We start from the raw sequence: 21,323 nt of genomic DNA on the forward strand, positions 1-21,323 counted from the left end.
GGGGGGGGGGGGGGGGCGCGTTTAGAATAATACAGAAGAATTATGAAGATGGGGAGGATATTGCTAATTCAAAGGAATATAGAAAGCCATCTTTATTTCTTACTAGCTTATATTGTGGACTTTTAGAAATGAACACTTTGAGAATTTCCTGTACCCCTAGCTTTTCAATAATTTCTTTTGCCCGTTTACATCAATCAGAAGAGGTAGGGAAAGGAGAAGGAACCCCAGCACCTTGCCAGCTCTCCTCTCTGAAACAGTAGGGATAACATTTCCTAAAAAGGCCCACCGTCTTATACCAAAAGAGTAATAATGCTTTAAAAAAATAATAAACTGTAGGAAAATGCTAGTATACATACATATTTTTAGGTAGAAGTGCCCTTTCTTACTATGATACAGTGATCAAAAAGACTGGGGCACCTGGGTGGCACAGTCGGCTGGGTGTCTGATTCTTGGTTTCAGCTGAGGTCGTAATCTTGGGGTTCTGGAATCAAGCCCCCATCTGGCTCTGTGCTCAGTGCAGAGTCTGCTTGGGATTCTCTCTCCCTCTCCCTCTGCCCCACCTGCTCTTGCTCTCTCTCTAAAATAAATAAATGTCTTAAAAAAAAACCCATAAAAACAAAAATTAACAGATTCAGCTATACAAAAATATTAAATTTCAGTTTGGTAAAACTATCACTTCAAAAGCTAAGCACAGGGGTGCCTGGTTGACTCAGTCGGTGGAGTGAGCAACTCTTGATCTCAGTTGTGTGTTTGAGCCCCGTGTTGGGTGTAGAGATTACTTAAAAATAAAATCTTTAAAAAAAAAAAGAAAGAAAGAATAAAAGCTAAGCACAAAGCAAGAGAATAATTACAGTGTACGACAAAGTTTTATATAAAGAACTCAACAAATCAATAAGGACCACAATAGGCAGAGGACCTTACAGGTGCCTCCTTGTCGGTAAGAAAAATATAAATAGGGGCGCCTGGGTGGCACAGCGGTTAAGCGTCTGCCTTCGGCTCAGGGCGTGATCCTGGCGTTGTGAGATCGAGCCCCACATCAGGCTCCTCCGCTATGAGCCTGCTTCTTCCTCTCCCACTCCCCCTGCTTGTGTTCCCTCTCTCGCTGGCTGTCTCTATCTCTGTCGAATAAATAAATAAAATCTTCAAAAAAAAAAAAAAAAGAAAAATATAAATAGCCAACAAACACTTAAAAATTTTTACCTTCTTTAATAATTAAACGAATACAAATTAAAAGAACCAAGAGACAAGTTTCACCCTGAATTGTCAAGGGTTAAAACCTTTGCTCTCCTCCAGAGTTTTTGTTAGTGTGAAGAAATGACTACTCATATATTTTGGTGTGACATATTCAAAAATACTCATGAAAACTGTAAGTCCTTATAGCCTCTGAGCCCCCATCCCACCGCTAGGAAGTTAACCTATAGCAGTATGTGCACAGGTGAGGCAAGATACCTGCACAAAGATACTTACTGAAGCAAATTCTTTATGAGAACAACAACAAAGGAGGATAAAATTAATTTCCATCACTGTGGGATTGATAAACTAAAAAACATCAGTTAAATGGAATATTCTAGGGCTCCTTTTTAACATAAGCAGGGTTTAGGAGCACCAAGCTGGCTCAGTCGGATGAGCCTGTGACTCTTGATCTCAGGACTGTGAGTTCGAGCCCCACGTTGGGGATAGAGATTACCAAAAATAAATAAATAAATAAATAAACCAAAAAAAAAAATTACAGGGTTTATAGTCACTGAGATGAAAAGAAGCTTGTGCTATATGTTTAGGTAGGAGCACATTATAGAAGAATACGTATAAAATATTCAGAATAGAGGGGCGCCTGGGTGCCTCAGTCGGTTAAGCCTCTGCCTCTGGCTCAGTCCATGTTCCCAGGGTCCTGGGGTCAAGCCCCGTGTGTGGCTCCCCGCTTAGCAGGGAGTCTGTTTCTCCCCTTCTTCTGCCGCTCCCCCCCGTGCTCGCTCTCTCTCAAATAAATAAATAAATAAATAAAATCTTTAAAAAAAAACACATAGTAGGGAGCACCTGGGTGGCTCAGCTGGTTGAGCGTCCTACCTTTGATCTCAGCTCAGGTCTTGATCTCAGCTCGGGTCTTGACCAGGTCGTGAGTTTGAGCCCCACATTGGGCTCCATGCTGGGTGAGGAGCCTACTTTAAAAAAAAAAAAAAAAAAGAACATGCAGAATATATAGACTAATCATACTTGGGGGGAAAGTATGCTTGTACCCATGTACATAATAAAAAGAATACACAGCAAACAATGAGTGAGTGGCACTGGGGATTTTTGCGGTTTTGATGGACAATGTCTGCATTGTTTGAACTTTTATTAGCATTTTATGTTTATAACCAGAAAAAAGAATACAGTATACAAGTTTTTTCAAATGAGGTAGCTTCAGTAAAAGCATGCAGAAAACCAAACAGTCACCCCACATAGAGCAGCTGGGTCCAGCTAGCACAGGCCAGAAAGTCCCAAATAAGGAGAAAGGGGCTGGTGGATGGTGTTTGTTGCAGGGCAGAGCGTGTATGGACAGGAACACTGAAGACAAGCCCCCATCAGAGCCCAGAGTTCTGAGGGCACTGAGACCAGATGGAAAACAGGGTCCCAGGAAGGGAGCAAAGATAAGCATCTAGGGGCCCTCAGCCAAAGGAAGGGAGAAACAGGAAGGGATTCCAGACTGGGAGTCCAGCGCAGATGGATGGATTTGCGCCAGTGACGCAGAGCTTGGTCTGAAGCCAGAAGCTGTCCTAAGTAAGATGAGAGCTGGTGGGAACGCAGAGGGAGGCAGGCTCTGTAGGTGGTGGTAGCTGTTGGTGTTGGCAAAAAGGGCTAGGATTGCTTCCCAGCTGGATTTCAGTTTGCTGTTCTAAGTCACAGGTAATTAGACACGTTCGAATGTGTCTTGAGGAGTCTTCAGAGCATGATGGCTTTGTTGTGGTCTCCTTACCAATTACCTGTATTTTCAGGGGCTTGTCCAAGCTGTCCTTTATTTACCCATTTGCCTCCATTTTCACTGAGTGCTCTATGCAGGTTTCCAAGCTAAGTGTGGAGTTGGTTGGTGAGGGTGAATAATAAAGGTGGTTCTGGCACAATTTCTTGGCCCAAGGAATTCCCAGCCTGGTGGTAAAATCAAGAGAATGAGACAATCACACATTTGGGGTATAGTGATAACAAACTAACTCAAAGTCAGTTTTTGCGTGGGCATGTCTACGATAATACCTACTACTGTGCCTGACACGTGGTAGATATCTAATGAAGTATTACTGTTCTTATTATCGAAGCGCCATAAACCGAATATAAGTAAAGTACAATATAAAGCAAAGGTCCTTTCCCATGAATGCAAAAATAAGAATGATAATATCTCATAGAGTTATTGGGAAGGTTAGGAATAATCTTTTCCTTCAAATTACTTAAACATGTAAAGAATAAACACTGTTAAACTCTACGAGCAGTTGAAGTAAACATGAAAACAATTGCTGCTTATCCATTTTAAAAAATTTAACACCGTTGTTGGTTTTTTTTTTTTTTTTGGATGCACAAGAGTGGGTAGTAAATGTTTCTCCAAAGAATGTTCAGTGGACTTTTTTATTGTCATGTGCACCCACAAATAGGAGTGTTATGAATTTTTGGCCTTGGAGCATTTCTGGTCTACAAAGTTGTTTGTTTCTTGCTTAATGTAAAATCTTTCTGTAGCATATTTTGAAAAATCCATTGGAAGTAATACCATATTTCTCAAATTTGCTCCCAATAGGGAAGGGGGCTCAATTTCTTTGTAAGAGTCACAGAGTGGTGGGGGGAGAGGGGGTCTAGGCTGGTGGTATCATCAAGAAACTAACCACTTAGGATATATTAGGATATGTGGCCCAAGGAAAACAAAATTATCTGGGCCTGATAAATCGCCTTTTATCCCACGAGAAAGGTCCCCAGTCTTCAACCTGTATGATCAAGGATGAATTGGTACCAGCCTGTACTCCCTAGGTCACTGACACAAGGCAGCTCTAGCCCTGCACCTATCCCCACCCTCAGCTTGGTCTTAGCGTGGATTTGATTGTTCAGTTAATCCATCGATAAACAGGACTTCATGGAACATCCTTTATGTGGTGACGATGGTGTTCAGCTCTGTAAGAGTTGTGTCAAACAGGGAGTGCCCTCAGGTTGGCTCTGCCAGGAGATAGCTCGTTGAACTGCCTCAACTGTGGAGTCTTGCTCTTCAGTCCTTCTCTGTGCTTCACTTCCAGAGGGTTCCACATCTAACAAAGATTCTGGCCAAGAGTCAGAGTCTATTCCAGAGTATACGGCAGAAGAGGAGCGCGAGGACAACCGGTTGTGGAGGACAGTGGTGATTGGAGAACAGGAACAGCGGATTGACATGAAAGTCATCGAGCCCTACAGGAGAGTCATTTCTCATGGAGGTAGTCGAGCTCTTTGTGAATCGGGGAGGTGGGGACCAGGGCAGCCATGTTTTTTTTTTTTTTTAATTAGAAAATGAAACTAGGGTTCTCTGCATCATGACATCCTCAAAACCCTATTTTGCAGTCAATATTCAGGGGACTGTAGAATTAAGTACATTACATCAGACTCAATTCTATAAACATTGCAAAGCCTATGTAAAAAATAGCTTTCCGATGTGAAAACTGCTTTTCACACCACATGTCTGACAGCTATAATCTTCTGGGCAAATTTCTTGAGAACTGTAGTTGTCCAATTTAATAATGTCTGTTTGGAATTCATATGGGTCAGTTATAGGGTATTTTTTTTTTGAAATATAGTTAACATAAATATTAGTTTCAAGTGTACAACATAGCAATTCGACACTTATATTATGAAATGCCCAACAAACTTCCAGTTATAAAATAAATAAGGCATGGGAGTGAATAGTACAGCACAGGGAATATAGTGAATAATGTAATGGTTTTGTACGGTGAGGGATGGTGACTACACTCACCGTGGTTGTAGGGTTTAACTGAATGGCTTCCGAGTCTATACCACCATGGCCTGTAGTAAGATCACCACCCCAGAGGTGCTTCTCATAACAAAATGGTCTTTTGAATCCTCTCAGAAGCTTTAGGAAATCTCTTTGGACGACTCCTGGTCGTTTTTTCCCCTCCCTGAAGTTCGCTTTTCTAGAGACTCCATTACATCCGGGCCTGACAACAGGCATTTCCGGTGAAAGCCCCCACCTGCTTCGGGAGGGACAAGGGGGAGAGAAAACCTGTGTTCCGTATTTCCAGTGCGTTTTAGGAGCTCCGGGAGCCTTGATTAATTTTGGAATCACAAAAAGTCAGATGAGCACAAGCAACACATTTAATGTTGTCAACTTCAGAAAACGGCTTTTTTTTTTTTTTTCCTGCTGCATGCGCTCCTTTCCTGCAGGCCTGAGGCACCACCCTAAACACTCAGACGCTCCAGAAAAAGTGTAAGCTGACAAGGCAGTTGTTCTCGCTTCCCTAACAAGGACAGGGAAATAAGCGTCTTGGTGCTGCATTAAACCCATAGCTTTTGTTTTCTAACGAGCAGAAGGACATTTTTGTTTTTTCAAACTTCCCTCCACCGGCCGATTATCCATCTTCCATCCACGCATTGCTCCCTTCACGTAAGTATCAGGATCAGCCAGGGATCCCCACCTTGAGAATAAAAGAAAATGCCCATGGGTGCCCCTGGCCATGACCTTCCTTCCCATGACCTCACTCTTTGTGACCTGAAATGCTATTAGGGCCCAGTGACAGCTGCTGTGGGGCTGGAGGCAGTGTCCTCTAAGGGAAACCTTCCCACAGCCCTGCAGAAGGAGAGCTGGCCGGCTCTTGCTGAAGGGGACAGACCACGGGCCATATTGTCGACCCTTCGTTCTTATGACGAAAACCACAACCCGAACATCATCCCAGATCTTCCCGGAAGCTCATCCCTCCTTTGCACCACCCACCGGGTATTTTGGGTTTGTGTGCTTTTTGGAAATAAAAGACAAAACAATACAGAGGCTGATGATAAAAACAGCCTGTGCCCATTCCAAAAAAGGTCAGAAACGGTGGAAAAGTCTGTCGAAGTAAATCGGAGTCACCCAGGGGTAGATAGTCCGTATGAATGTTTACCACTCTGGTCTTAAATGAAGAGCCCTTTTGTTGTGAAGAAGAGGCCTCCGGGCTTCCCTGTCTTCCTGAGGCCGGATTAGGTCTCATTTCCCCCGCAGACTCACCTGCGTGTTCTTTCAGCCACAGTGAAAGCAGGTGGGTGGGGTGGGAGGGTTGAGCCCGTCCGTCTGCAGACCTGTTGCCCGAATCAGGAAAGAGCGATTAGCGTCATCCACACAGTAAGGTCAAAACAAAGCCACTGCTTCTGCCTCTCACCCTCTCTGTGACAAGTCAGCCCACGCCGCAGGGATAACCTGGTTTGCTGTGCCCTGCCTCCCTGCCACCTCCTCCCCTGGCATCCGCGCCCCTCCGTTCTGTGTCCGTGAGCTCGGTCTTGTCCGTGTGACTGTCCCGTTTGCGTGGAAGACAAGGCCGCCTTTCCTCTGCCCAGCTGCGCCCCGGCCTTCTCCAGGCGCCGGCCTGCATGAGTGTGCCTCTGGCTGTCCCCACCCGTCGGGAACGGCCGCGAGACGCCGCCTCTTCTCATCCCACCCCCCAGCAGCTTTTGCGCTCCGTAGGTAAAGACAGTTTAGATTTTACTTCTGAATTTGCCAAAGCTCGGCCCACTGTGTTGGAAGCTGACACGACTTTCTTAGACCTTCAGGATCATCAGGCAGTCCTCCCTAGAGACCAGTCCATTGCATTTGGGATCCTGGCTTCTGATGAGCGCTCCATAGTGAGCATAGGTCTCGTCTGGGTGTCTGGCATTTTGCTCTGACGAGCTTTTCCCTTTGAGGCCAACAGGAAAGGGGCGGCGGTACAGTGCTCTGTGCAGCATAACTGCAAGATGGGGGTGATTAAAATCGCTGTCTCACTTGGCTGCAAAGCCAGGCTCAGCCAAGCGTCCGTGCCAGTTGGGCACAGGCATGAAAAGTATGGGGACAAATAATTCAATCTTCAGCTTTGGTGACCTTGATAGGAGCTATTGTAAGAGGCCTTGTACGCAGTAGAGAAGAAGAGTTCAAGCCCTGTCTTTGTTGCTAATTATCCTATGACCTTGGTACATGACCTAACTTCACAGGCCTCAGCTACTTCATCAGTCAAGAGAGGGTGACCTCAAAGCCAGGGTCACCTCCCATGAGCCCCTGGGCAATATTCCTGTTATCTGCTTCAACGAAAGAACAAAGAGAGGTCTGGGTGGGTTCTGATCCACAACAGTGTGGGGTCACGTTAAGGCCAGAAACTGGCTTTTTTGACCTTGGAGTGGAGGATGCGTTTAGATAACCTAGGACCGTCACACCAAAGCATTATAATGAGAAGTTTCCTTTCTTGTTTCTTTACTTCTCTTATTTCATTATAGGAGATTCAGGTAACTTCTCTGCAGTGTTGCTGGACAAATGGCCCCGGAAAGAATGAGGAGAAGAGTTGCAGGCTGGTGTGTGTGTGTGTATGTTTTGGTTGCGACTGTGACGTCTTCCCTTCTCTCTCCATTCCATTTGCTGGCCAGCAAACTTGTGTTACGTCCCTTCCCTCTCTGTGCTGCCTCAGGTAAGGTTTGCATGATCGCCGCAGAGGCTCTCAGGAGGCCCCGCGGTGGGATTGCACGTGTACTTCCGCACATACACCCCGGACTCAACTCTGGTTACTGAGAAGGGAGTCAGATAAAATACATGTTTTAAAAAACCGAACTTCAGATGAATTATTCAACTGCTGGCAGCCAACTTGACTTGAGCAAGCTGCATATTTAACATAGAAATGGGCTTAGCTGACCCCCTCGAAGGCATCTGTGAGGGACAAAAAGCAAGTGGGACTACTCATTCCAGTGACCACCTTCTGCCAGCAGTGCTGATGGGAAGTATCTCCAGAGCCTAACAGCAGTGGCACCCAACCTTGGTTGGGAAGGAAAACTTCCAGGAAGACATCTTTTTCTTCTAATGCCTTTCTGACATCTTAGGTCTTCCCTCCTCCTGTTCTCTTCCTCCGTCTTTTGCCTCTTTCTTCCCTTCCTACAGCTCCTCTGCCCAAAAGTACAAAAATCCACCTTCATTTGTAAATTTCAGGAAATTTCCTATAAAGACATTCCTGACTTAGACAGTGACCGGGAGGTCACGAGTTGATTCTTAAGTGTTCCTTCGAATACGCGAACCTGAATGAACACGACACCACAGCATTCCAGGGACAGACACACTGACACAAAGAGCTGAAATGCCATTTTAAGATGACTTCTGAAGTGCTGTTTATAAACCTCAGACTGTCCTTTAAAAAAAAAAAAATCTTAGAAATTCTCCAGAAACAGAAAAAGAAATCAAAGTAGCTGAGTGGTCATGATCTTGAAATTATCGTGACACCCCGGGGCCAGGCAGCTACTCCTAGAAAGATGCTTTTGAAAGGATGCTTCTGTACTTGTTTTTAAGTTGGGTTCATTTCCTCTGTTATCTCTTTTAATAGACCCGGTCCTGGTCATTGTGCTGAGTCTAAATTGCATAGCTTTGTGTTGTTAACATTAGCGGAGCAAAGCCACCTTATCTTTTGTGGATTTTCATTCGGTTATGAATCTTCTTAAGAAGATTCTTCTTCTTAAGAAGAAGATTAAGAGTCTAATAGACTCTTCTTTTATTAAAATATATCTCCTGCCATTTTCCTTCACATCTCACTCAGAAAAGAAGTTGGTAAATACCTGCATGTTGGAAAAGACGAAACAAGGTGAATAATCCATAGGGAAGCTACCCCAATCCGGTTTTGCAAACAGGCATTACATCAGGTGTATACTTACGTAGGTAACATCTTCTAAGACATGGAGAGTCAACACTGTATACAACAAGCTCAGATTAGTCATACACACAAACCCATAATTTGATATATTTTTAGTTGGTATCACTCTCTGCTCCCACCTCTTTTGTGGTCGTGTCATGCTGTCTTTGTGGAGAACATCTTATTAAACTGCTTTTCAACAGTTAAGCCCATCCAAGTCTATATCCAGCCGGTATTTTACTGCCATGTAATCACCAGAGGGGTATTTAGAGTCCTGAAAAAAAATGAAACGCACTGAGTTCTGATGAGGCTGGCGGGTATGTCCTATCCGCCTACTCAGAGCTCTAAGGCAATCTCTGTTTCATGATTCTGAAATCCAGAACTGTGTTGTAGGACGGAAATGCCAAGCGCTGAAAAAGGGAGATTAAAAAAATGAAAACACAGTGAGGCGCCTGGGTGGCTCAGTGGGTTAAGTGGCCGACTCTTGACTTCTCGGCTCAGGTCATGATCTCAGGGTCGTGAGATCGAGCACCGTGTCGGGCTCAGCGCCGAGCATGGCGCCTGCTCAGGATTCTTTCTCTCCCTCTCCCTCTGCCCCTCCCCCAGTGCGTGTGTGTGAGCTCTCTCTCTAAGATAAATCTTAAAAAAAAATGAAAACAGTGCATTGCTTCCATTTTTAAGTCTCAAAGACACGTGAGAGTCCACACATTAACCTGTGGGATTTGACCAACAGCTGCCATGAGTTTCAAAGATGAGCTCTGAGGGAATGTGGAGCTTTAAGAATGGGACAGAGCTTTCAGATGTGGGTGAAATGGCCTGAGATGTCCCTATATTTTCCTTGACTCTTAGGAGTTCCACACTTGCCTTTTCTCAGCACCACATGCAAGTAGACCTCTACCTCCGCTCCCTGTCCATGTTACCAGGAAGTAATTCTCAAGTTCTCCCCAAAGCATGTACTTTCATAGAATTCAAAGGGAGGTCAGCTTTAACCAGGCCCTTCTTGAGTTTCCTCCTTTTTAAAAAGAGGGGGCTCTGAATTCTGTGCTGAGTTATTCTAGGCCTGGCCAGAGCTTGCCGTGTGTCTCTGTACTATCTTTTGAATCTGGAGACCCCAGGGATGCTACAGGCAAGTGAACCAATCCTCAAAATCAAGATAAAGGTGCTTTACTTGTCAGCTTACTAGTCTCTGGTCACTGGAGGATATGCATCTGATTATATTGCAGTTCCGTAACTGGATTTTCCCTTTAAATTAGCCAGAGTCTAAAACTGAAAAAAGCTAGAGAGGATCAAACAGAACGTCTCAGCCAGTAAGGGACAGAAGCATTATACAAATTAGAAACCTGTAAGTCAAACCCCCATCCTTTGGTAAGTTGAATATTTATATACCCCATTCATGACGATGGACAACACATATAGTCGTCCGTAACAAATGGATACCCTATATATGCAAATATATTCGCACTGTATATTTAAGACTCTGTAAAACATACACTTTACTGAAAAGTAGGTTTGTGTGTTTCTACGTATAGAAGTGTGGTCTATATACTACTCACTGAAGGATGTATCTATTCCATACATACACTTGTCAAGGCTTCCAGATTTGTCCTTTAGGTTAAATATTATCTTATTAAGAGCTTTCAGCTGGTTACAAATGTCTTTTTGTTTGTCCCCCAGGCTACTATGGGGACGGCCTAAATGCCATCATTGTGTTTGCTGCCTGTTTTCTGCCAGACAGCAGTCGGGCGGATTACCACTATGTCATGGAAAATCTTTTCCTGTGAGTGATACTTCCGACAAAGTGCTTCGAGTGAATGTCTGTGGCATGTCATGGCAGATAGAGCATCTTTAAGAAGAGGAAATAGATGGTGTAGAATATTCCCAGCCTTTGATGAAAAGTCAGTGAAATCTCTGTCAAGGAATATTGCTCAAGAGGCAAAACCTTTAAAAGAACACTTCTGTCAGCAGCATGAATAGAAAACAAAACGAACACAGTGTTGCCTGCACTCTAAAATTCTGTAACATTTCCTTTGGGTAAAGTGTTATTTTCGTTCCTCGATAACACGGTCTTATTCAGCTGATGATAACCCAGGTTCATTTGTAGCATTCACTGGGGCCCTTGGTATATGATAACACTGTTGACATTTTTGAAATTCAGGTTCTAACCTATACATTTTTTGAGCGTACCTGCATTAAAAAGAGAGAGAGAGAGAAGGTAACCATACACATAATTGAGCAATACTCTCAGAGAAATAATTTTAGGAAACTGCATTCTTTTCAAGGTAAAGAGGTCCTATGCACAACCATTCTTCAATGTCATACTCCCTATAATTTAAATGTTAAATCATTAGAGTGTAAATAAGATGAACTGTTTCACGTGGGAAATGAAAACACTCCTCTTCCTTCCCGTGATCAGGTATGTAATAAGTACTTTAGAGCTGATGGTAGCTGAGGACTATATGATCGTGTACTTGAACGGCGCGACCCCGAGACGGAAGATGCCAGGGCTGGGCTGGATGAAGAGATGCTACCAGATGATTGACAGGCGGTATGTGGGCGCCATTATTTAATCCCTGTTTGACTTCCTCGGTAACTCCCATTTCTAATTCCCTGTCGCGTGCCAAGAACGTGATCACGTTTTAGGAACACTGAATTATGCAGAATTGAGATAATTAATTATAAATCCGTAAAAATATTAATAAAAGTGTCCCTTGATGCCCCAAATCTGAAATAAATCTAGATTTTGTTAGATGTTGTCATCTCAGACCTGATGACCGAGTCTGTTCCAAACTATGCGTGTGCCTTTGCCACATAGAGGTGCAGCTGATGCTGATAAGCCAGAGTAGCCATGACTCTTTACTGGTTTCACGTGATCCTGACGCTGGCTATGTGCACTGGCACGGTTTGGGTTTGGGCCACTGTTGTTGCTCTTATTTCATTATTCACTGATACTTCAGGTTAACCACCAGCCCATTTGGTGCTTTGGTGCACCTTTTCCTCAAGATACTTTACTTCCACCCATACTGGCTTGACTGGAACAAAACATGTTATATTGCCAACCATGGGAAAAGTATCATAAACATACAAACTTATGGTGTCTGTGATGAGTGTGGCATTCCCTTAGAGGTGGCTCCTTGCTTGATCTGATATTAACCAAGATCCAGTCAATGATCCAAACACTTATAAAGTAGCATCACTAAAGCTGAAAGACATGCCTGAATGTCAGGAACGTTAAAATGGTAACCTGACGCCAAACAACCACATGATACACTGTTAGTTGTTTCATAATATAGAAGAAGAAACCAAGGCTTAGTCGATCAAATAAATTGGCTAAGTTGTTAGTACGACTGTGTTCTTTTCAAAATAGTAAAGATAATGCTGGCAAAAATGAAAAGCATTGTTAAGCAAAAATACACCATGAGAGTTCTAGATTTAAGCTCTCTAGAAATACAGCCATTCTATTTTACATGGATTCCTACAGGAACATGAAGTTGGCATCAAACAAGTTATAAATGATATCTCAGAAAGTATTTTTTTTAATTAATCATGGTCATTCTATACCTTCCCATCGGGTAACTTACCTAGAACTCTCTAATATCATAATATTCTTATTTGGGGATATACCTTCTGTTTTAACTCCTACTGGAAATGGGTTATGAGTAATTCTTTTTCTTTTTTTAAAACAGGTTGCGAAAGAATTTGAAATCATTCATCATTGTTCATCCGTCTTGGTTCATCAGAACAATCCTTGCAGTGACACGACCTTTTATAAGGTATGTTGTTACTGTAGAAAAAGTAAAAGTACTACTAGTAGTTTTCCAAAATATGTCCTATAAACAAGAATTCATAAACTGAGAGAGTATTTAGGAAGACATGTTTTGCTTCCGGCTTTCCTGGAAAGATATTTTGGACGATCTAGCAAGAAACCCTAAGTAAAAGTGAGCATTATTTTATAATGACTATTTTCCCCTTACAAACATGAACTCTGTATTGCTTGCTGTAACACAGAAGAGGAAGTGGTGGGGTTTCTGTGCCACATTACAGAAGGGTAGATAATACTGTTAAAGTGATAGGGTATTTTGTAGAGAATAGAAAAGGCAGCCCAACACAGCAATGGAAAATAAAGACAAACCAAGGACGGAATCAGGAGCAATGGCTTTTGTCCTTCTTCTTCTGAGCAACTGTCATGTAGGCCGCCGAACTTCGGGAAGGAGGCTGGGCAGCCATTTTGAGAGCTTTTTTGATTGCCCACGTGCAGTCTTGGTTTCAATTCAGTTCAATTCAGTGAATATTTATTCACCATCTATGTTGTGTTAGATACCGTATAACCTTACATTTTGGGGAAGCAAAGAAAAATCAAACGTGCGTCATAATGCAGTAAGACTTGGAACAGTTAAATGAAAGGGACAGTATGTATTTCCTAGAGAGCTTTCAAGTAAAATACGGTCTTACCCAACATCCGGATGCAGATTAGATCAATTGAAAGTTTTCTGTTTCAGAGTTGCTAATGAATTTCTAAGAACCATTCTGATCACTTCTGGAGGGGGAAAAAAAAACTGAAAGTTAAAATCCTTTATTTATTTTTACATAGTTTCCTGTGCCTTCCAGATCCATCCTTCTATGTTCAGTGTGCACTTACATAGATGTAGCATTTCCATCTCCTACTTCCAACAATTGAGTAGCATCATTCGACCTAGTTTTCCTGTGGCAAAGTTTAGTTCTTGACCATACTGTGTTCACTTGCTTTAAAAAATAATATGAAAAAATAATATGAAATATTTAAGGTATACAAAAAGCCACTTATTTTAATAATAGAAAATGCTTTGACAGGGGAGTAGGAATGAATGCACACTGAAGAGTTATAAAAAGTTTAGGGGCACCTGGGTGGCTCAGTCGGTTAAGCATCTGCCTTCGGCTCGGGTCATGATCTCAGGGTCCTGGGATCAAGTCCTGTGTCGGGCTCCCTGCTCACCCCTCTCCTGCTCCCCCTGCTTGTGCTCTCTGTCAAATAAATAAATAAAATCTTAAAAAAAAGAAAAAAGTTTAATGGTAGGTGCCTGGCTGGCTCAGGTGGTAGAGCATGCGACTCTTGATCTCAGGGTTATAAATTAAAGCCCCACATTGGGTGTAAAGATTACTTAAAAATAAAAAAAAAAAAATTTTAAGTTTAATGGGTAAAGAAAGTAAACACTGGTGTTCATATTCATTCACTGATGTCTGTTTAATAGTTTAGGTGTAATAATTATAAAACAAATAAGTTCCTTGATAAATAGCCAAACATTTGTTGCTGTAAGACTACTGAAAAATAATTATAATTCAACATTATTTCTTGAAGGGAGCTTCAAGATATTAAGTCCAGCAATAATAAAATTATAGCAAATAGCATTATGGTAAATTACAGAAAACAATGGCTTACAGTTATTGAGTATTTACAGGCATTATTTCATTTACTTGTAATGACAGTCCTCTGAAGGAGGTGCTGTTTACAGTTTCCCTTATTTAGGAAAAGTCCCTGAGGTTCAGGGAGGTCAGATAAATTGTCTACGGCAAGAGCCAGCAAACCCGTTCTGGAAATATTTTAGGTTGTCTGGTCCATCTGGTCTCAGTCACAGTTGCTCGGCTCTGCTAGGTCGAAAGCAGTCATAGACAGCATGTAGGTAAGTGTGGCTGTCTTCCAATCAAACTTGACATAGGAACACTGAAGTTGAATGTCTTAAAATTTTTTACATGTCACAAGATAGTCTTGTTTTGCTATTATTTCAAATATTTTTTTAAAAATGTAGAAGCCATTCTTAGGCGGAGGACTGTAAAAAAAACAGCAAGCTGGCTTTGACCCATGAGCTATACTTTTCCAACCCCAGGTCTGATGTAATATAGCCAATAAACAGTAGACTTGGGCTTTGGACCCAATTGTCTGCCTCACTGTAAAGAAAACACACGTTAAGCACTTAAACATTGTATCCTACAGTCTCATATCCTGTGAAACCCTCTTTAAAGATCCAACCAGTTTTTAGACCTGAAAAAAGAGGTCACTAAATGTATTCTAGGTCTTTTCCCCACTGAAGGGTAGCTCCTATCATAGAGGTAGATGGGAAATTCATTTTTTTTTTTTATGTGAGGTAGAGATTGAGAGATTAATTAGCTCAGTTGCTGTCCTCAGAAAGCTCAGGGCCTAGCAGCTGACATAGGCAGACAAGTAAGCAGTTACAATCCAGGGTACCACTGTGGGGTGATAACTCAGGGCTCAGCTGAGTTTGGGGTAGCAGGGGGAGTAAAGGCTGAGGGTCTGCGTCAAGAGAGGCATTCCAGAAGAATGAGCCATCAAGGTGAATTTTGAAGAACCGACAGGACTGGTTAGCTGAAACCTGGTAGAAACAGCAGGTGCAAACACATCAAGAAGACAATATGGCGTGTTCGGAGAACTGTACATTCTAATTAACATAACCCTGGAGCTGGAAGCTTCCCCCGCTACCCACTCCATCTTTTATCAAACCTGAATTTAGCTCAGAAAGTCCAGGGGAAGGAAGAGGCCGCATGTAACGTATCACTGGTGGTGTGTGTTACCCACGACTTATCAGGAGGCCTACAGGTGACTGGATGGAGACAAAAGTTACTCACAAGTCACAGCCAGTGGCCCAGGGTCAAACTGCAAGTACATTGTGAGAGAGAAATCTAGAGAGAAATGACCCTGCAGACGCTTCCTTCTAGAATGCTCAGTAGTTGAACAGGAGGCAGACAGCTCTGTGTGGTCAGTAGACTGGGGGAGGTCTTTTCATGGGAAACTCTTCAAGAAAGTTCAGTGCTCGGTCAAGTTCCCTTTCAAGTGGAATGATACATTTTAAAAATTAGTTTGCGATTATATACAAATGCCTTCTTCTTATAAAACATCCAATCATTAAGGATAAGACCAAGTTTTTCCTTCAACAACTACCAGCTCCTGTCCCTCACTCCCTTCCCAGAGGCAGATTCCTTGATCAGTTTCAGTGGTATTTCATGTTGTTTTCGGTACATTTACACACATCTAACATGATAATGTTTAGGTGAAAGCTGTTTGTAATTCAGCTCCAGTTACCGGAACATGTTTTCGAACATTGGTCCATCTGGAACGAACTCTCCAGCTAAAACTTAAAAGAAGAAAAAAACTAATATATATATATACACTAACATATATATTCATATATATATATTTACATATATATATATAAATGTATATATATTTAAGCCAAAACCTTAGGAGGAAAATGAGTTTACATATATTTTAAAAATAGATCAACCTTGATAGATTCTGAAAGAACTAATGACGAGATTTTTGTTTGGTAAAAACAAATAAACAAGCAAACAAAGCCAAACAAACCATAAACCAGTGATTCTGGAGAGTGGCGAGAACCACCGAGGGGCCATGCCATTGTGGTGGAGAGTGTAGACTCTGGGTGGGGGATGGGTGAAATCGGTGATGGGGATTAAGGAGCGCAGGTCAGTTGTGATGAACACCACATGACGTATGGAAGTGTGAATCACTATGTTGTCCACCTGAAACGAATATAACACTGTAGGTTAACTAACTGGAATTAAAAGAAAAACTTAGAAAAAAAAAATCAGTGTAGACTTTATAGTCACACTGCCCTGAGTTTGAATCCAGGCTCTATCACTTACTAAAGGTGAGACCTTGGGCAGATACTTCACTCCCTGTGTCTTGAGTTTCTTTGTCTTTAAAAAGAGAATAATGGGATGCCTGACTGGCTCAGTCAGTACAGCATGCGACTCTTGATCTCGAAGTTGTGAGTTCAAGCCCCACCTGTGGCATAGAGTTTACTTTAAAAAAAAAAAAAAAGACCACTAGGAGCATCTTTTTAAAAGAGAGAGAAGAAGAATAGCACCTACCTCTTTAGGCTGTAAGAAGAAATAAGTGTGTTAATAAATATAAACCACTTAAAACTATATCTTGCATATTGTAACTACTCAAATATGTAGCCTTTCTTTTTAGTAAGTACTGGGCCAAGGTGTTGCATTTTTCAGGATTTTCAAGAGGTAACAACCTTAGGGGGGGTGAAATAGCCACTTAATGATATTTTTCTTTTCTTTTCTTTTTTCAGTTCAAAATTCAGTAGTAAAATTAAATATGTCAATAGCTTAGCAGAACTGAGTGGGCTGATCCCAATGGATTGCATCCATATTCCAGAGAGCATCATCAAGTAAGTCTGGATGGTTTCCAAGATTTGGTAAGAAATACTGCATGTTTGGAGAGGGAGGTTGCAAAAGAACTCATTTCTGGAATACTGGGGAAATGGCATTATCTTCTATTTAAAACAAATATTAAATATTTTCCAATAAATAGATTTTTTTTTCTCATAACCCATAGATAACTGTTCTGTTCTTTGAGATCCTCTTTTACATAATCTTCTCTTGGGGTTATTGATTATTGCTCATTTCACCTTGAATTTTGCTACCATTTTGGGGACGGCATGAAGTTAACATGAATCGGTGAATCTGTCACCTGTGATTCCCACTCTCACAAACACAGCTGGGTCTGAGTATAGCTTTGATTTCTTTATTGCCTTATAGAAAGGAACTTACCCACATGACCCTAGGGAAAGGGCCGGGGGGCAGGGAACTACCATCTCTCTGTTTTCTTCTACATCCTTCTTCTTCATGGTTCCCTTCAGGTGAAAGGTAAGGCAGGGTGGTAGGTGGCGGGGTTAGGGATGACCGCCTTCCTCAGGACAGGGTAATGTAGCCGCAGCCTGTGAGGAGCAGGCATGGAGACTGAAGGTCACTGGATCATGCTGCAAAAATAATGAGTAACAGTTAACAGTGACCACTTGGAGCTGAGCCTTAAACATGTGGATACTGACAAATGAACCCTCCTGTTTGGTTCATTGTTGCAAAGAACCATTGTTTTCTGTGGCTTGTGCTTTTCTTCCACTGTGTCTGATTCACTCGTCTTTTTAATTAAAAATGGGAGGAATTTAACCATTAGCTCAAAGAGAACAGATAAGGATACCCTGCCCCGTCCTCCTCCATTAAGACAGATAACAAAATGGACCTCCCAATTTGCACTTCCAAAAAAGAGTCCCTTTACTAAAAAAAAAAAAAAATTAATTAATTAAAAAAAGGAAAAGAAACTGGAAGGAAAGGACTTGCGTTTAGTGGCAATACTATGTCGGGCATAGACGTGCTTATTCGTATCACGTGTTTAATCTCCACAGTAAACCCCCATCTGCAGATCAGGGAAACTAACAGTAAAAAAAGTTACTTTTGCACAGTGTAAGTAGGAGCAGGGATGAGATGAACTAGAATTCAGACCCAGGTCAGCCTGGCACCAGAATTCCCATCCCCTTTTCTAGTAGTTTCCTTGACCTCCCTTAAAGTATCTGTCTGAAGTCAAAGCTCAGCAGCAGATGCATTTGGTTTTCCTTGTGCTGGTAGGAGGTGAACACAGGATAGTGATTTGGCTTCGAACTGCCGTTGGCTCAGCCAAATCAAGCAGTGTTTCTATAATTCTAACCATGGCTTTGATCTACTTAGCTTCTGGGGTTCCCACACCTAGCGAACCTCACAGCTCTGTCCTGCTGCCTCAGAAAGGTGCCTCCCCATCTCCAGAGCCGCTCCTACTCTTTGAATAAAATAAAGTAACTAGAGGGGCTCCCAGGTGGCTCCGTCGGTTAAGTGCCCGACTCCTGATCTCAGCTCAGGTCTTGATCTCAAGGTCATGAGAAAAAAAAGTCACTGGAGCGCCCACCTCCTGTAACGCTGCCTCCATTTGCAAAAGATGACAAGGACATTTTCTCTTCAGGGGGAAATGGCCACTTTCTCAGTGAATACAGTAAGGCTTCCTGTTGGAAAAAAAGAAGAAAATGGATGTTGGAGACTTAGCATTAGATTTGAATCTTCCTTCCGTCCCCCAGTGTCTCTAAGACTTCAGGCAACCTATTAAACTCTCCATTGTCTCAGCTGCAGCATCCAGAAAAGGGAGGAGTAGGGGGCAATTCATAGACCGGTCCCGAGGATCGAATGAAAATGTACATAATGCCTTCAGGAAGCCTCCTGGACTCAGTTAGCAAGTCAGAATGTTATTATCCTGATGTTGCTTTTAGGGACTCAGTCTCATATGGGACCGTGTAAATGAGAAGTTAAACATGTCCAGGACACTTTTCATTCATCGACACCCATCGTTTTTTCAAAGGCTCCCATTCAGGAGAAGTTTCTTCAGGAGGAAGGGTTCCATTTCAAAGAAATTGACAACCATCTATGTCCTCCCCAGGGGTCCATGTTTTCTCCTGTCTTGTGCAATCCGTCTTCTCTGGATGTCCTTTCTGCCACTTCTGTTCCCGTCCTCCACTGTCTCATTTTCATGTTATGCCATTTTCAAATTGATACAAGCTATAGCCCCTTCCTGTTACTGAGTAACATTCAAAGAGTCTGGTCTCAGCCAATCCCAAGACCCGTATTCAACTGGGATGGAGCCTGTCATCAAAGGGCTTGAATGAAAGAAAAACCTGCCCCATCTGGAATCAGATTTATAATTACTGATTACAGTCAGTTCTTGTTATTGGTGGCCGTGATGTTCTAGAACCCTGACTGGCGAATGTGGAACCATTGTTCCTAGGGGGAGTATGGGGCTAAGTTCCTCCAGGCATCTGGTTAATTTTCATTAGCCAATTAATATATAACCTTGTTCTATGTGTGTTTCTGTTTAAAGACACCTTATCTGATGCATACTGTTGACTCACTAACATTGAATTCACGACCCACGGCACCATAACTCCTGCCTAAACAAAGCTGCTGTAACACACACGTATTCTCCGTAAGGCACATCACAGCCTTCTCGTGCTTAGGAACACCGGCCAGCACTTACGCACTATGCTTCGAGGCCATTTGAAATGGCGAAATCACCAACGAACAGCACAAACAGGGAAAACATGGCATTAAATAGGTTGCAAATAGGACGCCTGTTGACAGCACGAGAGCTAAAACAAGGACGCAGAGCCTTGTTTTGTTCGACCTCAGCTGGGAAGGTGCGCATCAGGTGACTCAAATTTTTTGCCACTCAGTGAAAGTCAGCAAGTGCCCACGGAAGTGCCACGGGTATTGATGCTGGGGTTACAGATACAGGTTTAATCAGTAGGCAAATTTGCAGACACAGAATCTGCGAATAATGAGGATTGGCTGTATATCATTACGAATTCTAACTCATGGATTTTATCAAATGAAAATAAGTTTTCTCCCAAAAGGCAATCTGATGATTCTGGGGGGAAGGGGGGTAGGCTTTTGCTGTCTCGTTTTGACTGTCCTTTAAACCACATACCTGTCGTTTCTCCATCTGTTTGCTCGTTTTCCTCATTGCATTCATTTTTTATCTCATAAGGTACGATGAAGAGAGATCTTATAAGAGAAGTGTGAGGTAAACTCTCCCGAGCTACCCTTCACGCTGGACCCTCTGTGTGTGTGCACCAGTGTCTCACTCGTGGGTGACCTCAACATGCTACCAGTGCGAGAGGTCATTCTATCAGCTCCTTGTAGTCTCCCATTCTGGGTCTTTGTCTTGTGTGTAAAGCTGTTGAGGTCAGCCAAATCTGCAACCAAAACCCACTAAACCAGATACACCCTTGACTTGGCCCAGGCTGCAAGCTCTCTCTAACTCTGCCCCACAGACCGATGTGGACGGTTTCGGCTTTATTCAGCCAGCATGTTGCTGATCTCCTTGCAACTTGTAGATGCACCTTTCTGAAGGAACTGGCAGAGTAACCCTACAGAAACACCGAATGGGAGGAAAGGGCACCAGGTCCAATCGAAGGAGCGCGTCTCGGTGCCCCAAAGGATGGTTTCTAAAAGCACATATGCTCCACTTATGTTTGGCTCCGCTTTGCTGGGTGACTCTCTCACGCTGTGCTTGCTTCTTTTTTGTTTCTTTTCTACACCGATAATTTTTGCTCATGCAGACTGGATGAAGAACTGAGGGAAGCATCAGAAGCAGCTAAGTAAGACTTGCTTTTCATTCGGCAGCTGGTGTGAGGTTGGCTTGCATTTCCGGAATGAATCGGGAGGACTGCATGCCTGGTGTTTTAGTCTTGCCTCCTGATAATAATGCTGCACTTGAAATGTTCCCTTTGTCCCACGATAGATGCAATTGCTGGTATTCCTACTACAACCTACTTTCCCCTGTGATCTTGCTTATCTTAAAGAACACATTTGTTACCATTGTTTGTTTGTTTGTTTCTTTTTTTTTATGTACACGCAATTTTTGGCACTACAGCCCAGGAACACATCACAGGCATTACCACATAGCATAACATCCACATGATTGTTAGATATTTTGAGGCAACAAAAGCTCACTAACTCATACTAATGGAGAGAAATGATGACACGTCGAAATTTGGAATATTTTTGTAGAACCAGTTTTGTCACTTTCCAAGTTTTTTTAAGCACATTATTTAGCGGACTTGGAAGTATTGCTTAACAAAATAATGCTTCTGAGCTATTTGGATGAATAGAAAAAGAATCATT

At 42.5% G+C, this 21,323-nt stretch overlaps 1 protein-coding gene across 1 annotated transcript in view; it reads left to right on the forward strand.

Moving 5' to 3' along the window:
• Positions 1-21,064, forward strand: part of PRUNE2 (prune homolog 2 with BCH domain) — a 227,190-nt gene extending 206,126 nt beyond the window's left edge. Inside the window, exons 13-19 of the mRNA XM_040620128.1 lie at positions 4,245-4,418; positions 7,432-7,440; positions 10,497-10,599; positions 11,236-11,367; positions 12,506-12,592; positions 16,913-17,011; positions 20,185-21,064. Coding sequence (XP_040476062.1) covers positions 4,245-4,418; positions 7,432-7,440; positions 10,497-10,599; positions 11,236-11,367; positions 12,506-12,592; positions 16,913-17,011; positions 20,185-20,224 — 644 coding nt within the window. The 3' untranslated portion in view covers positions 20,225-21,064. The remainder of the gene's footprint in view (positions 1-4,244; positions 4,419-7,431; positions 7,441-10,496; positions 10,600-11,235; positions 11,368-12,505; positions 12,593-16,912; positions 17,012-20,184) is intronic.
• Positions 21,065-21,323: the final 259 nt, after the last annotated feature.

The sequence above is a fragment of the Ursus maritimus genome, unplaced genomic scaffold, assembly GCF_017311325.1.
Source record: "Ursus maritimus isolate PB19 unplaced genomic scaffold, ASM1731132v1 scaffold_34, whole genome shotgun sequence".
Lineage (NCBI taxonomy): Eukaryota > Metazoa > Chordata > Mammalia > Carnivora > Ursidae > Ursus > Ursus maritimus.